This window comes from Rissa tridactyla, chromosome 9 (assembly GCF_028500815.1).
Source record: "Rissa tridactyla isolate bRisTri1 chromosome 9, bRisTri1.patW.cur.20221130, whole genome shotgun sequence".
NCBI classification, from domain to species: domain Eukaryota; kingdom Metazoa; phylum Chordata; class Aves; order Charadriiformes; family Laridae; genus Rissa; species Rissa tridactyla.
The window spans coordinates 38,002,503-38,019,952 of record NC_071474.1 but is presented as its reverse complement, the minus strand read 5'-3'; the positions used below and the strand labels follow the sequence as shown (position 1 = coordinate 38,019,952).

At 48.2% G+C, this 17,450-nt stretch overlaps 1 protein-coding gene across 4 annotated transcripts in view; it reads left to right on the top strand.

Annotated features, from left to right (window-relative positions):
- GRIA3 (glutamate ionotropic receptor AMPA type subunit 3) overlaps positions 1-5,566 on the top strand; it is a 153,594-nt gene extending 148,028 nt beyond the window's left edge. For 2 of the 4 annotated variants that reach the window (XM_054214870.1, XM_054214869.1), the window contains 3 exons: positions 2,276-2,390; positions 4,528-4,775; positions 5,365-5,566. In XM_054214870.1, coding sequence (XP_054070845.1) covers positions 2,276-2,390; positions 4,528-4,773 — 361 coding nt within the window. In that variant the 3' untranslated portion in view covers positions 4,774-4,775; positions 5,365-5,566. The remainder of the gene's footprint in view (positions 1-2,275; positions 2,391-4,527; positions 4,776-5,364) is intronic. The other 2 variants (XM_054214872.1, XM_054214871.1) reach the window with 2 other exon arrangements.
- Positions 5,567-17,450: the final 11,884 nt, after the last annotated feature.

Below are 17,450 nucleotides of genomic sequence, written 5' to 3'. Positions count from 1 at the left end.
CCAGTTCAGGCAAATTCCCATCTGTTTAGTTAAGATAATTTTAGTTTACTACTTTTTTTTTTTTTTTGGCAGTTGGCGTATGCGCAATTAACTGCAATCTTGGCTTTAAAAAAAAAAAAAAAGCACCCTAATTAGCATGTTAAGCCTCCTCATTTCCCAATACTGTATAATGTTGTGAAAGCTAATCTATAATGTATTGGATGTTATGCAAATTCTCTGTACTCCATATGGGGTTTATAAAGGCATGCAAATTAAAAATAGTGTTTGGAATAGGACTGGGGGGAGGGGAAAATTTGCACAATAAAATATGCGGATGGGAGAAAAGGTGTTTATAACCTTCTCCTTATTGTTTATGTATTCTCAGCTGCACAGTGCTTCTCAAAGCGGATAGATGTATTGCATAAAATCTCTCCAAATTGGATAGTTTTTAAATGAAATTTAAAATGAGAGTGCTGTTCTCTAAGCAATAATCCACACCGTTCTTTCTGCTGGGGCTTGTGACGGGTAGGTAAGGGCACTCAGCTTTCACTGACTTGCATTGCAATCATGCGCGGCTGCTCGTAGGGTATTTGCCCGGGTGTCACCAGGGGCCTTGTCACAACACGGCTGCCCAGGAGGGCCCATGGTGGTGGCTTGGCCAGCACCTGGCTGGTCCCCGTTGGCATAAACCACGGGGGCAGGTGCGTTACCCAGGGCGTTTGCAGTGTCTGGGGAGCGTGCTTTGATCCCGTTGGTATTTTATAGCCCTACCTATAGGTGGGTGCAAACGTCGCTGTGATACAGCTGGCTCTTTACGGTGCCCCCGGCTCCTGGTGGAGGGGCCAGAGCCCAGCCAGCAAACGCGGCCTTGTCTCCTGCGGCTTGTCACCGCCCCCGTCGGCTGTGTCCGGCTGAGTGCGTACAGCCTTCCCTGATTGATACTTAATTAGATTACAGCTGCTGCTTAAAAATAGCCATTTTACAAAAATGAACTCTTGGCTGGTGTCAAACCGAGCGCTGTGCAGAGCAGGGGGAGTGGTGTTGCCGCTGCCTGGCTGGCCAGGGAGCTCTGCAGGCGCAGGCAGTGACAGCATCGCTGCCACTGGGACCAGGGACCAGCCGTTCTCCCCACCTCCATGGCTTTTCCCTGCTTTTGCCCTCCCTGCTGGCCTCAGTAACACCACATTGGGCCACGTTGGTGCAGCCCCTGGGGCATTCAGCTCAGGAGCTCTTGAACATGCTCATTTTTCTCATGGTGCCCCATGACCTGCCTGGGCTCGGCCAAGCACAGCCTGTGTCCCCTCCAGGGGCTGCTACCCCCAGGGTGGCACCTCAGGCCCGCTTGCCTCCCGAAGGGCACATGGCTCCTCCGAGGGCAGCGCTTCTCAACATCAGCCGCAAACAGGTCTCATGGCCTTCTCGGACGCAGCTGCTTGGCAGATGAGGGAACGGGGCAGGAAAACCTCTGAGATATCTCACAAGAAGGAAATGGAAATGACAAACCCCAACTGAGGGCTCCTCAGGTGCCGCTTTCCCGCAGGGGAGGGACGGGCGAGCTCAGGTCTCCCTGGGCTTGTGGGCTTTTATCAGCGCCAGAGTCAGCAGCTCCCTTCATCCTGCCAACATTTCCCGCCCTGGACACTTTCAGCCGGCATTTCCACATTCACTAATTTGTTTCGTAAAGGTCTGCATTTGCTTATTTTCTGCTGCAGTTCCCTGGACCGGTGGTGCTTGGGACGCAGCAGCTCTGGGGGAGAGCGGCCGCCCGCGCGGTGCCTCCGAGCACGGAGCTGGAGAAACCACTGCTGGCAGGGAGACAGCTGTGACGGCTGGCAAAATCCCCCCTCCACGGCACCCACACGGCCCCGGGTGCCAGGGCTGCCTGGGGGGTCTGGAGCCGCAGGCGCTGTTTCACTGTAAGGAGCCGCAGTTGCTCGTTCGTGGGACTTGCTGTCTGTTAGTGCAATACGGGGCATCCTGCTGGATCAAACCCACCGTAATCCGTAAAGCTACTGCGAACGCCTGCGATTGCACCAAACTGGGAAATTGGCCTTGTTTTGTTTCTGCTGCCTTCATTTAACAGTGAGTGCCGATTACTCAAAGCGATATGGGCAGGACCTGGTAATGTAGCGTTGCTCTAGCGTTAACTTAAGGGGATGATCCAGTTGCCTGCAGTGTAAATACTTTGTGGCCAGGAACCCTGCTTTATCGCTTTGTATAGTTTTAAAGTAGTTTAAAGATTGAATAACATAAAATAACATAATATAATGTTATTTATGTTATTTCCCACGTGAAGAACTCCTGTAAACCTTGCAGTATTGAAACTCAGTGAACAAGGCATCTTAGACAAGCTGAAAAACAAATGGTGGTACGATAAGGGTGAATGTGGAGCCAAGGACTCCGGAAGTAAGGTCAGTCGCTGAAGGTCTTTTTGTACTGATTAGCAATCACATTTTGACCCACTGTTTGTTTATACAAAGAATGACTTTCAAAAGTTGGTATTTACATTTCGAAGGTTGAAAGAAAAGAATAGAAAGAATAATTAAGTCTCTGAACGTGACAGCATTTTTCTTTTATGCAGTAACAGACTGTAGTTGTAAGTATGTTTTACTGTTTGAGTATTCTGCTAGAAAAACGTGGAAAGAGAAGCCCCCAAAGCCTCCCAAGCTGGTATCTTCATTTAAATGTGCAAGTTTCAGCACAGTCAGTGTGTATTATTCAGGCCAGTGTCTTTTCTTAGTTTTCTTGCAAAACCACATTTTTGTTTCAAAATTGTGACTTAGATTCTCTACATGTCAGTTTGGGAAACAGCCACATGCTTGCTAAGGGTGGCCAATTTCAGGACAGACCCGTGATAAAGAAAAAAAAAAAAAAAAAGCCTTTCTGCCCCATTCCCAATTCAGTTTGAAATTGGTTTGATTTTAAACAAACAAACAAAAAAATCTAGAAATACTGCTGGTAACTCATTACATAAATATCGTGTATTCTTTTTTATTCTGCTTTGCACCATCTTGCTGCTGTACTGCCCTGTGCCACGCCAGCCGCGCGGCAGGGCCCGCCAGCCTCCGGCCGCTCCTCGGGCAGGACCCCAGTAACCCCCAGTGGAATCCCCCTCCCGGGGTGACGGGTGGATCAGCCCAGCAGCCGCACACTTAAATTGCAGGAAATACTTATTTACACCATTCACTTAAAAGAAAACACAGAGGAATTATTATTTTTTTTATGCTTATAGAGCCATTGAGTAGAAAAACACTGTAGAAGTGCTGAGCTTGTCTGAGTAAAGGACATTTTCAAAGGCGCCAAGAGGAGGAGAAATCCAGCTCCAGCTGAAATCGGTCACAGCCGAGTGCCCAACTCCCCTGGTACCTTTGGAAGTGCTCTCTATAATCATTCAAACAGAAAACTATAATTTGGAAGCACCCTCTCGGTGTCAGAGGACAATTCCAAGTTCCATCGAAGCCAATAATAAAAAATTCATTGGTTTCAGCTGGACTGGAAGTTGCTCAGGGCACAACCCTGTAGCTGTTGTATGAGTGAAATTTGGGATCACGGGGCAGCTGAATGTACAGCAGCTGCAGAAGGAAACTGTAATTGAAGAGAGGTGCAAATGAGTAGTATTTTTAGTTTAAAAGGCAGGCTGTTTGCTCCAAGGGCCCCTATCCAAACTGCCTGTGAAGTGCACAGACACTTAGAAAGTAGATCCTATTTTATTCTGAGTCTGTGCCGGTTTTGCTGTCCGTGGGGATGCCCGTGTGCCGAGCCCCTGCCCAGCCCTGCTCCGGCTCCTGCCCGTCCCGCAGGGCTGCCAGCAGCGGTGCCACACGCCAGTCCTGCAGCAGCAAAAGGGTTGCAGCTCCAGTTAATCTGATTACAGAATCCTGTTTTTAAAAAAAAAACGCAAGCCTTCTCCCCCATCTGACATGTATTGAAGGAAGATGAACCCTGGCCAGCATTTTTTGTGTTGCAATGACTGGTTTTATTCAGTAACTCCCTCTCCCTCGGTCACCAAAGGTGTTAGTTTAGTTTAGGGCTCTGCTGCTTGACCTTAAAGTAACTGACCGTCTTCCTAGGGTGCGGGTTTTTTTTCCCAATTGTTGAAAAAAAGGTAGATAAGTTTAGCAGCATCTGAGTAATTTTATCTGCATTCACCAAAACCGAGTGTGCAGTGGTTTGGGGTTTGGTTTTTCTAGTTTTATAACGGCCTTCTGTAAAACCTGCTGTTTTCCGCAGCTGCTGCTTTCCCCCTCAGAGCTTTCCCGAGGTGCCTTTGCCACCAGAGATGCTCGGCTGGGGGAAGTCAGTGGCCAAATTAAATCTCATCGCCTTGGAGTGGGCCAGGGTTTCACCCGCCAAAGGGTGGGAGACAGAGCAGTCACTGCTGCGCAGCCCCGGGCTGCCGGGGACGGGGGGACACCACCCACCCGCGAGCGGGACACCAAACGCCATGAGTCTAGTCATTCCAGCTAGGACTAAGTGCAAAGTAGCCTGTTGTCTGTCTGTCTGTCCACTCCTCACAGCGAAACTAACGGCGTGGCTCGTTTCTCTTAGGACAAGACGAGCGCTCTGAGCCTGAGCAATGTTGCCGGGGTTTTCTATATCCTTGTGGGAGGCCTGGGGCTGGCCATGATGGTGGCCCTGATCGAGTTCTGCTACAAGTCTCGGGCCGAGTCCAAGCGAATGAAACTCACCAAGAACACGCAGAACTTCAAACCCGCTCCCGCCACCAACACCCAGAATTACGCTACCTACAGAGAAGGCTACAACGTGTACGGCACAGAAAGTGTGAAAATCTAGGGGTACGGCTACGGGCCAGGAACTAAAACCCTCTGGTTTTCTTTCTCTATTTTTTTTTAAGCTGTGTGTGATATTTCATTTGTGTGCATCAGCGGACTGCTGCAAAAGGGCTTGTGAAACATCGTCTGGTGGCAGTCTCAGAGTATAAGTGACGTAGATTTCTTTCCTGAACCGAAGTAAGCTTGGTACCATCCTGTATTACAAACAGCGATAGCTGGCTTCAGGCTGAAGTGAGTAACTCCTCTCTCCAGCGCTGGGCTAGTTCAGCACATATAAAAGTATTTTGTTAATTGCTTTAAAAATTACTGTAATCAGAATTTGCATCTCTCTTGCTAGTGACCTCTTCCCCTTTATTTTTTAAGCTAGTATCAGTTCAGGTAAGTGCTTTTTAGGAAATCTCCAAAAATATCTACAATAGAACAAAAAAGTCTGCGCTAGAAATCGTGATGTCTAAAGCATGAAAAGTAGAGTTGAATTGCTGAAAAACGAGCCTGGAAAAGCCTGGTTAGCCCATCGCCCACAGACTGTGCCCCCCCCCAGGCTGAGCATCCCTGCCCCCAGTGTGATGAAATCTTTCTGGTTTTATTATAGATCCTCACCCTGACAGCACGCAAGAGGAGAAGCAGCAGAGAATGTGGCTACTTCACAGATTCGGACCACCTGAGCCAGTCGTACTCTCTCCGAGGTGTCAGGCATGACACGCATTGATGATGGTGCAATGTACTTTTAATAGGAAAAACTGATATTTTTTCCTTCAGTGCCTTATGGAAGACTCTGAGATTCACAACAATGCAAACCATCACCGAAATATTCTTGCTTTGCTTGAAAGAAGAAAAAGTAAAAGTAAAACAAAAGAAGAAAAAGAAAAGAAAAGAGAAAAAGAGAAAAAGAGAAAAAGAGAAAAGAAAAAGAAAAGAAGAAAATAAAAGAAAGAAAGGAAAGAAAAGGAAAGGAAAATGAAAAAGGAAAGAAAAAGAGAAAAGAAAAAGAGAGAAAAGAGAAAAAGAAAAGACTGGAAACAAGATATTAGTACGTGAAAAAAAAAAATCTTGTAAAAAAAAATCAGTGCAACAAAAGCCATTCTTTGATACCACTGCACAGTAAATGAACTTGTGTCCTGAAAGCAAACCGCAGCCGGTTTCATCAGCCACCCCAATCGTATCAAATTATGAAACTCCTCCTGACACAAAGCCTCAGAAATCTGCTGCGTGCGAACACGGACTGGCCTGTCGCTGCTTCTATGAGCTGATGTCAAGATGTTTCAGTACTTACCTACCAGTGGTGTGATTTTTACTTTTTTTTTTCTGAGCCACTTTAAACTCTCCAGCTAATTTGGGCAATTCTGTATAGCAGTAAAAGGTGTAACACCTGAAGAAAAGAATCTGTGCATTAAAACCAGTTAAGGTCAATGACTGTGAATCTGTAAATCCAAAAGAAAGTAATTTGTGGAACTGCATGTCTTTGCTTCCAGATCAGTAAATTAATTTCTTGACAAGGTAGCTCAAGTGCGGGCAGAAAATACTGCAGTCCTTTGGGGTTTTTTTTTTCCCTATCATCAGGCATACCTACAGGTGCTTTATTAAAATGACATTGGGTGGCTTTTAAAAAAAAAAAAAAAAGAAAAGCTACTTGCTGTTTAGGTTCAGACCATATATCTCTTTTCTTGCTGTGCATTTGCAGTTTAATTCACAGTTTAATATCAAGCAATGGAGCAAGAGAAGCGCAGGTTAGTGTTTCCCAGGCCAGCTTCCGCTTCCCCCCAGGTCTCTCACGACTAGCACTGTGCTCCGCTAACGCTTCTTGGGAACGGTCATTTTAAAACAGAGGTAAGGGAAGAGGATAGTAACTCAAATTAGAGCTGCAGTTCCAGAGTAATATTAAGCAGTCTAACATGACTCCTGCTAGTACTGTTATATTATATCAGCTCCTGCCAACTCTTGTGTCATGGCCACTGGTGAGAGGATGCTCCTGTCCTTGCCCTCTCTGTAAAGAGGACGCCGCGCTCCAGCCGCCGCCGCTCCAGGTAGGGGCTCACTATTACTCACATCCAACGGCTTAGACAGCAGCAGCCTTTCAGCCTCGAACCTCTGCCTGGAAACTACTTAACTTCATCTTTGGGAAAAAAAAAAAAAAAAAAAAAGAAAGAAAGAAAAAAAAGAAAAAAGCAAAAGACAAAAAAAAACCAAACAACAAACCTTTAAACATATTGTCAATCACATGGGAAATGTTCAATGGAATATCTGCATACTAATTACCTCTAATCGACAATATGTATTTTCTGTAGTTTACTATAGAGTTTTATTTCATCAGTAACACACAACGAAAAAGAAACTCATTTAAACCAGTCTGACCCTTAGGCGTTTAGTTTGCTGATGATAGATTTGAACTTTTAATAGGATTTAAAAAAAAAAAAAAGAAAAAAATGATATGGGGAAAGTCTTGTTAAAAATAAGTATTTCCAACAAAAATGTAATATAAAATCATTTTAAAAGCTCATAGGAGAATAATTTATTGTTCGAGTTTTTAACAAGATATTGACAAAAAAATTGTTGTTTTGTTTTCATTTTCTTTTCATGAAACTGATTATTTTTTTTTCGACTTCTGAACGCGATCACGTCCCCAGCCAGGGCGAGCTAAAGCTGTGCGGTTATGAGTTGTATTTAAAACAAACATTTTTCTTAAAAGCTGTATAAAATATGTATGTTTATCAAATCAATTTTTAAGAGTGGAGGCTTCACACCAGTGAAGGGAGTTTGGTAAATGGTTCGATATTTTTTAAACTTGCATGTAAAGCTAAAACAAAACGTGTTGAGTGCTTACCAATTCCGGCTACCAACTTCAAGCTATCGGAAGTTCGGCAGTAGTCTCACGATGATTTGTTTCGGTATTTTTTTTTTTTCATTTGTTTTGCTTTGGGGGATTTGGGGGTTCTTTCCTTTTTCTTTCTTTTTTTTTTTCTCCTTTTTTTTTTTTCCTTTTTTTGTTCCTACTTTTGTTGTTGAAACTGCACTTCAGTGAGCAGAAAAATTGCCAAGCAAACTAATGGCTGTAAAAGCATAAACTGCATGTGTGGGCATCAATTACTGAGCCTCATTTTAATGAGGTGTTGTACAAAGAGTTTTAATACATTTTGTAAATAAAACTGTAAAGAAAAAAAAAAGATAAAGAGCCTGCTGATCTTTTCTCTGGAGGAGAGAGAGAAAGTCCCTGCCTACTGCTGTCCCCTTGGCCCCATAAGCCCGTCTCTCTCTATTGGGGGTGCCCCACAGGTATTTAGTTTGGGGCCCTGGAGGTGCCACTGATGCTTCTCCCACAACACTGAACGGAGGACGCTGCTGGGAAGTGCGTATTTCTGGTTTGGTACCCTGCATTGCAGCTAATCCCGACTCTACCGACTCTAATTCATCGAGCTCACCTCAGCCACAGTTCAGTTTTTCCAAGTCACCACAAACTATGGCCCACAGGCAGCAATCCTGGTATTAAACAGCCGGTGTGCACCCAAATCACACCCTGGCAGGATCCTGGGGATACCCCTGGCCCAACCAGCCTGGTGGTCCCCGTCAGAAACCATCTCCCTCGTGGTTCCTTCCTGAGGCCACCATGGGTGACGATCCCCTGCGAGCACCCAACGTCTGCCGGGGGCTGAGCTGGAGCAGCGCAAGACTTCACTCAGATGGCTGGGGATGTAAAGATCATCTCCCGAAAAAGAAAAATCCAACGGTGAGGATCCTAGGCAGGTGGCACTGCTGCAGAGCAGAGGGGCAGGGGACCTGAGAAACTGGTTGGGTACCTGCTGGCCAAAGCGCACCCTGACACCCAGCCAGACGAGCTGTGTGTGTGTGAGACGCCTCTGGCTGTGGGGAAAAACATGCGTGGCAATCACATCGGTACATTTCCAGGTCAGCACCCAGTGCCCGGTGGTGAGTCCCAGCCATGGGTCTGGTGGGCCCGGCCCCGCTCCCTGCAGAGATGCCACCAGCTGCTGGTGCTTGTTGTAGGGACAACAGGGGCTGAGCCCACCTGCGTGTCTTCACCCAAGTCCTCAGCAACAGCAACATAAGCCCAGGAATAAGCAAGGGCTATGTAAGAACAATAAACAGCAATTATTTGATCCTAAACTATCCTACAATGCTGAAGGTTTCGGGTTGTTCTGGGGTAGAGAGGAGTGTGGTGCTTGGTGGGGCAGGGACATGCGCCTCCCTCACCTTGGCCTTGAGGGAGCCCACGCCGAAATGAGACTATTTATATGTAAAGCACCCACACACTGAATGCAGGGAGGCAGGGAAAGAAATATTGTTCTGTCCTTTAGCCTTCATTTCACACTCAGCACCCAGGCCAACACGGGCAGGTTGCATTTTTGTAGAAAGGGGGCCTTGACCTGCTCCCCACTGCCAGATGGCCGCACACAGCCTTGCACTGCCCACAGGGCGTGAGTGATGGTCCCTTCCCCATGTACCTGCCAAAACGTGCCACTGTGAGCAGGGATTCAGTCACCTGCAGAGCCCCAGCGCTGAGCTGGGAGGGTGTGAGTGAAACGGTAACGCCAGCCATAGCCAGCCCCGTCCCTGTGTGAGCAGCCAGTGCAGTGCTGTCACATCGCGCACCACGTCCTAGCACTAATAAATACGCATCAGGCAGAACAAGGCAATTGTCATAAAATGGTTTGGGTTAGCAGAGACGTTAAAGATCCTCTAGTTCCATCCCCCTGCCATGGGCAGGGACACCTCCCACTAGACCAGGTTGCTCAAAGCCCCATCCAGCCTGGCCTTGAACACCTCCAGGGATGGGGCATCCACAGCTTCTCTGGGCAACCCGGGCCAGTGCCTCACCACCCTCACAGGAAAGACTTTCTTCCTAATGTCTAATCTAAATCTACTGTCTTTCAGGTTAAAACTGTTATCCCTTGACCTATCGCTCCACTCCCTGATAAAGGGTCCCTCCCAGTCTTTCCTGTAGGCCCCATTTATGTACTGGAAGGGGCTATATGGTCTCCCTGGAGCCTTCTCTTTTCCAGGCTGAACAACCCCAACTCTCTCAACCTGTCTTCATAGGAGAGGTGCTCAAGCCCTTTGATCATCTTCATGGTCTCCTCTGGACTTGCCCCAACAGCTCCATGTCCGTCTTATGCTGGGGGTCCCAGAGCTGGACACAGTACTCCAGGTGGGGTCTCACCAGAGTGGGGCAGAGGGGCAGAATCACCTCCCTCACCCTGCTGGCCACACTGCTTTTGTTGCAGGTGGCCACCTGGGCTGCGAGTGCACATTGCCAGCTCATGTTGAGCTTCTCATCAACCAACACCCCCAAGTCCTCCTCCTCAGGGCTACTCTCAATCCCTGCTCCACCCAGCCTGTGTTTGTGCTTGGGTTTGCCCCAACCCAGGCGCAGGACCTTGCACTCAGTCTTGTTGAACTTCACGAGGCTCGCACACACCCACCTCTCCAGCCTGTCCAGGTCCCTCTGGATGGCATTCCTTTCCCTCCAGCGTGTCGACCCCTCCACAGAGCTTGGTGTCGTCAGCAAACTTCCTGAGGGTGCACTTGATCCCACCGTCCATGTCACTGACAAAGATGTTAAACAGTGCCGGTCCCAGTACTGACCCCACTCGTCATTGGTCTCCACAGGGAGAATTAAGGCTGGGGCGAAGCGGCATGGCTGTACCCAGCGAGCAGGGGGGACAACCCCACACAGGGCCATGGCCACCAGGACAGGGTGCAGGAGCAGGGCCTGACATCCTGGGCCAGGCTGGGGCTGGCGGGGCCCCAGAGCCTCCCTGGGCTGCAGGGACGGTGCACGTTGGGCCAAAAGCTGGGCTTTGCAGCAGACACTGGAGCGAAGGCAGCAGGGCTACGGCAACAGCCCTGGCACACGCTGCTCTAATGGGCCCCAAAGTGACTTTGCCTCTAGACTTGGTGGGAAATAACATAAGGGAAAATTCACAGTAATTCATCAGGTTTCCAGAGCCATCAACAGGAGCAAAAGGACCTTGACAGTGTTCAAGTTCAGACGTAAAAAAAAAAAAAATCCAAACCCAGAGCAGCTCCTCCTGACAGCAAAGAGTGCATCTGACAACGAAATAAAATTAATAATAATAAGTTGTAACACAAACCCCACTGTATTATTATGGCACAGTTTTCCTTCCAAGGTTTTGTGCAAAGCACTTGAACAATTTTTTTAAAAAAAATTATTATTATTTATGGTTACTAAAATAATAATAAGTCATGGTTATTAAAATTAAATTACAAAATTTCTTTGGTGCTCACATTCATCATCTCAGTCTGGAAAATTGACTCCATTTTGCAGGCAGCAATACATAAACAAGCTCTGGATAGTGATAGCTCTATTCAATTAAACTAAAGGATTTAAATACAGAGATAATATTTTCATGGATATTATAAATTTCAAAGTAATATTAGCTCAGAACATAATACATCTAAAACTGGTACCAGGGAGGACAGTGCCCACGGCAGCAGCACCGCCTGCACCCCGGCACACCGCTGAGCTGGGCTCCGTGGCCCCACGGCCCCAGGGCTGCAGGGAAGGCCCAGGCTGGCATTAGCCGTGGGCTAATACGGGGTCAGGGCAGCTGCTGCTCTGTCTTGCCCAGCCCAGGAGCTCCAGGCTGGAGCCACCACAGCGGGCCCCCACACCTTCCTGCGTGGTACCCTACGGGGAGGCAGGTTTGGCTAAAATCCCCCCAGCACCCCAGACCTGCTCAGGCTTTCTTGTCTGTATTTCATCAGTCAGCAATAGAGGAATTACTGAGACTGGTTTCTAACATGGCAGCATCGCTGCAACAGCATCTACAAAAGCGCTTTCCTGCTTCCCCTGGGCACAGGCATCGGCAGCAGCCGCCCTGTGAGGCGCGGAGCAGCCGGACACCGCACCGGTACCCAGGGAAGAGTGCGAGCAAAGGAGCTGCCATATGCACCTTAGAGCCAGCGTAACAGCAAAGTCTCTGTCCCTTCCCAGCACCCAGGCTTTCCCCTCCAGGCTGCTGCTGGCTGGAAGCACCTGCATCGCCGGTTTTGCTGGATGCCATGGCACGGGCAGACCAATAGACCGATGGGCCGGGTGGCGGTGCCTCTGCGGGCTGACAGGAAGGGCAGAGTAACGAAACCTTTGTTCACACACCAGGTATTTATTCATCACAGTTTCTAACATGGATGTGTTAGCCCTAAATTATTTATGATGGCTATGGCATTTTAGGATGACAGGGCATCTTACAGGAGAGCAAGAGGACAGGATCCCGCTCCGCAGCAACTTGTAATCAGTGGAGCAGGAGGAGCAGGACGGCGCCATGGGAAGCAATGGAGCACGGGGCCGGGAGAGCAGAGCCGAGGAAGGGCAGAGGCTTTCCAGCAGCGCATCATTTCCATCTGGTGACAAGGCTGTTGACATCTCCAAGCAAGCAGGCAGAACTGACACCTAAAGGTGAACTCAGAGCCAATTTGTAGCAGCAGATGAGGATAGAAACCAGGATGAGCAGTGGCACCTGGCCTGCCCCAGCAGGTAGTCACAGGAGATTCTCCCATCATCCATTTTATTTGTTTCAGGTCTGTCTTTATTCTAGTTTCAGGCGGTGTGAAAGAAGCAGTGAGGAGCTGAAGGCAGCAGCGGAAAACAAGCCAAGGCGAAGGGAGAGGGCTCTGAGGAAGGGCTGGGGAGCGGGGCATGTGGGTGCGGAGCTGCCCTCTGAGAGCAGGACCTGCACAGGCACCGCGGTGCTGAGCTGGTGACTGGCCCGCAAAGGGTTAATGGGGGTCTGTGCAAGCCCCCCCGGCCTCGGTGGCAAGGAGAGGATAAGGCACATAAAGCCTGTAAAAAAAACGTGCAACACAAACCACAGCCATGATGCTGGTAATGAGGGGTGCTTTAGATAATGTTTAGCATATAAATAAAGTAATTGACCAATTAATGAGCGCATGGCAGATGCTTGATACGCTGTAATGAGTAGGGAAATGTACGATATAACGCAAGAAATTGATTAAAGGAATAGAAAAGCGGAGCCGCAGCCTGTGCGGGAGAGCGGGAGCGGCGCCTGGGTCCTGCCAGCGAGCTGCTGCCCGGCGGGGCCGGGGTCACGGGCTCGGGGGGGGGACAACGGTTTGGTCCCCGCTGCAGCGGGGGGAAGGGGACAACGCCGGGGGGGTGTCCGGGACCGGCCCGCTCCGCCCTCGGCTCCTTTTCCCCGGTATCGGCGGCGGAGCCCGGCGGGACGCGCTCGGCGGCCGCTGCCGGTGCTGGAGCAACACTGACATGCAGCGGCCGGTGCGGGAGGGACCCGCCACCGCCACCGCCCCCGCCCCGCTGCAGCCCCGGGGCCGTGTCCGCCTCCCGCCAGGAGCCCAGGGCTCGCCGCAGCCAGCCCAGCTGCCCCCAGCCCACGTCGCCGGCCCCAGCTGAGCCCCGAGCCCAGCAGGACGCCACAGGGAAGGGGGGGGTGGGGGTGGGTGTGTGTCCCAGCCAGTGTCCCTCCCTCCTATCTCAACAGCACCCTGGTTTTCCACCCATCTCCCTTTCACCAACTCTTTCCCAGCCTTTCGGCGCAGGGCTGGCATTTTCCGAGAGGGAGAGGGGTTTGCTGCGTGCCGGGGGAGCAGATTTTAATATCACTCGAAGCTTTTCAACAAATATTGGATTTGAATTCCAAATATGGGCTGAGCAGGCTAATTACCAAAAACCTACAAAATTAATGTAAGAGCCACAGTTTGATCTGAGGCAAATAAATATAAATGGTATTTATTTAATATTCCCCTGCCCTTTAAACAAGGGAAGTTTGCCATATTCAGGCAAAATAGCTTATTATAAAATAGCTGAAGCTGTGACCTATCACAGATGCTGCAGATTACACAGAGCGATTAGAATATCACATCAGACAGGCCGCACCAGAAACGGGGCTTAATTGATGGGCGCTTTGTACCAGGTTTTCCCCAGGGCCATGGGCCAGGGTCGTGGCAGGGTGCACTGTAGGGGGCTGACCCCAGGTCAAGCCTGCCCCTGTCTGTTCTGCCCCACAACCCTCGCACATGTAGTCGATGGTGTTGATGAGCGTACCATTGGCCCCCACAGCCACGCAACCTGGCCAGCTCCGGGAATATAGTCCCCTTCGTTCCATGCTTTCCCCAGCCCTCCGCAACTCGCTGAACCCCCTATTGCCACTCAAGGTCTCCGGCCTTCCCCCTCACCGTGGGCTGTACTTACATAGCACTCCCATCACCAGACACCCCTAAACCCTCACTGATATCTCCACCCACGTGGCTGAGTCCCTGCAGAGACCCCACAGCTTTGTTTTGGAAAGTTTTCTTGGGGGAGAAAACCCTCCCATAGGCATGAACAGGGTGAGAGACTGTTGCTGTGGCCCTTCTCAGGAAGTCAGGACATTGCAGAGCACAGCTGAGTTGTCCCAGCTACAGCACGTGCTTTCACTAAGTTTAGCAGTGTCCTTCGGACTGCTGCAGTTTGTTGCCGGTGTATCTCCGCACTTGCCACACCAGCGACAGGGTCAGCGTGAGCATCCTGCATCGCTTCTCCTCTCCCACCACTGCTCGGGCATTGCAGGCGAGGGATGAACCCTCCTGCCAGGGCAGGTTCGCAGGTCCTCAAAGCTGAATTTTAAACAATTGTTTCAGCTCACCGTTAAGTGTCTGGGCTGACAGATAGTCTCCCGTTTTCTTTGGAGACTACGCCACACTCAGAGACCCCAGGGTGACGTTTCCTGTGCCCAGTTTAGCCCCATCTCGGAGTGCCAGCCCTGCGCCCCATCAACCAGCCAAAGCCTCATCTCACTCACACTCCGCTTAATCCCAAGGACGAGAGTGACATTGATAGAAGTATTTCATTTTAGACTGCCTTAACGAGTTAATTAAAAGCACCTGAGTATTTAGCTTAGTTACTCTCCTTTTTAGTAATTCTTCCTCACCTCTAATGAGCTGGGTAACTCTTACCTGATTCCCGTCCCAATTTGTCTGTGTCTTTCTTGCACTGTGGGACAAGGGTTTGTAATCTTCTCCGATTCATTCAGAAATAAACTCTAATTAATAAGGACAAAGCTAATCAGAAGAGACCGATCATGTCTATAAGCACTATGATTTCTTAATATTCAGTACTTTCAAATACAGCCACCAAGATGACACGGCTTTGTCCCAAATCCCAGATTACTGAAGACACAAACTGACCACACAGCCCAGCGATGCTCAACTTTTGGTTCGAGTTACCTTTCTCTGGATTATATTTAAAACAAAACAAAAAAAAACTCAAAACAAACCACCAAACCAAAACCCTGCAATATTTAAAAGACAAGTAAGACTCTGTATTTAATTGATGCAAAAAGGTTAGGTTTTTTATCATTATAATTAGCAAATGTTCTATTAGCTATAGCTTTGCTCTTGTTAGCGTGGAATCCATGCAAAAAATCTATTTGTAAACACTCCTGGGAATAAAATTAATTTGCTTTGTGGACAGTACCTGTAGGCCAAGATCACTTCCTGCAATTAAAACTCTGTCAAGTTACAAGGCAGCAATTTTAAGCGGGCACGTGCTCCAGCCCTGCTCAGTCCCGTCATCCACTTTGCGTGTCCGCAGCACCACGCTCAGGCACGGCAACGGCTCAGATCCCCACCCCGCCTCGTCGTGCCAGGCACAGACAAGGGCACATTAAGTATTTTTTTAAACAGAGAAACAAAATTCTCAAAGGAGAAAAAAAAAAAAGTGCTATGCTGCAGTTATTTAAAAGGTCTTTACGTTGTCCATGTAACATTTTCCCCATTGTGAAATATTTTGTGAACCAGTTAAAACCAGTTAAAACTACTAGTTCACGATGAAATTTTATTAGGCTCAGCACTGTTAAACACATTATCAGTTTAGCACAGGATGTACTTTATATATTTTACTATTTTTTAATAGTTGTTATTGGTAGATTCTAACCAAACACCAATCAAGCCCCGCAGAAAACACCGCCCCGAGGCAAACCGCGCTGCCTGCCTCAGCTTGCTCTGCTGAGCACCCACGGGCGCCCGTCTGTCGCCAAAGAGCCCCTCCACAAAGAAACAACCTCCAGGAACTCGAGCTCCTCATATACGAGTTTTTTGGACAAGGGGGAGAGCAGGACAGCAAAAAGCAATACAGGCGTGGTACTTCGTATAGAGCAAAACAGTGTTGTTTAAACAGCACACAGCAATTAACTTACCATTTAAAATAGGATTTTTTAGCATCACCCTTATTTCCTTGTGTGCTCTTATCTTAAAAGTTCACATAAACAGAATATTGAGCATTTAAATCTATTAAGCGTGTTTCTCAGAGCAATCATTAAAAAGTACTTTGCTCTGACAGAGTTGTATTTTTTTATGCTTCCCTGTGAGCAAAGCCCGTTTCCCCAGGCCTGCTCAACAAGGACCCGTCTCCCCACGTAAACTTCGGTTGATTTGTATCAACGTCACTAATAAGCACCAATGAACCTCTTCTTGGGAGGGCACGGCCAGCAGGACTCACTTATGGGAATCGTTGCCGCTACAACCATCCTGCTTGGCGGAGGTCAGTGGAATTCGGGCAGAGAGACCGGGTGCATGGAGCACTGACGGCAGGAACACAGAGCTCAGCAGTCCCACAGGCAGAATGAATTTGCTGCTTGTCAACCTGAAAGTGTGACCTTAAAAAACATGATCATCCTTTCCTGTCAGAAAGCATAAAAAAAAAAAATCAGAACAGATTCCTTTATGTAATAATTCCAGTATTAGAGGGACTGGAATACATTACAGTCCTAGGAAATTTAAACCTACAAGAAATCTCAGTCTCTGTTACCAAGATCACCATTTTACAGCACTTAAATCTTAGATGCCACACCTCCTCCAAGAAACCAGTCCTTAATTTGCATGACTTCATCTTTTAAAATAATTATTCAAACTGACGGGACTATGATTAGCTTTGTATTTGCCATGCCTTTTAAAAATAGAGGAGAACTTCACTCTAGCCTTTAGGCAGGAGCTGTGACAGGTTCAGCTCATGATGTTCTGAAGACCAAGGCTGTAAGGTTTTACAGTTCTGCTAATATTTCAGTCTTCACATTGTGAAACGCCTCCCACGCACCAGATCTTCTCCTCCGCACCCCAACAGTGTTATTGCATTGATTTTGAAAAGAAAGCAGATCCTTACTAAAGGGATGAGGAGCAGAATTTGGATTTAGAAGAGACAGGAGGTACAATAAACACAAAGGCTGGAGAGGAACCCTTGGTGCAGTCTGATATTACAGTTCAGCTGATTTGATGCGCAAATGGCACCAAAAGTGGAAGTTTTCTCTCCCCCACCAGGTCACCACATCTCCTTCTATCGTACCTGCTGGCTGCAGAGCCAAAGGAGGATGTAACTGGGGTTAGAGAAAGAGCACGAGAGATGCACCATCTCCAAAACTTAACAAGAATTTAGCTGTAACAACAGCTCCTGCTTTTTGGTGAATTCATCGGGTATTTGAACTGCTGTATCCAGGCCAAGAGAGCTCAGCTTCCAATCATACCTTTTTGAACCCTAAATAGTGAACAAAGTCTCTAAACAAGACGTTGGCGTCTCCCTTTCTCCAGTGAACACAAGCGTGTTTTCTTTCACAACCCATGTTTTCTAGTTTAAACAACCTAGTGATCACTTTTACTGAATCCACACCTGAGGGAGGGGGGAGAACAGGTCAGGGG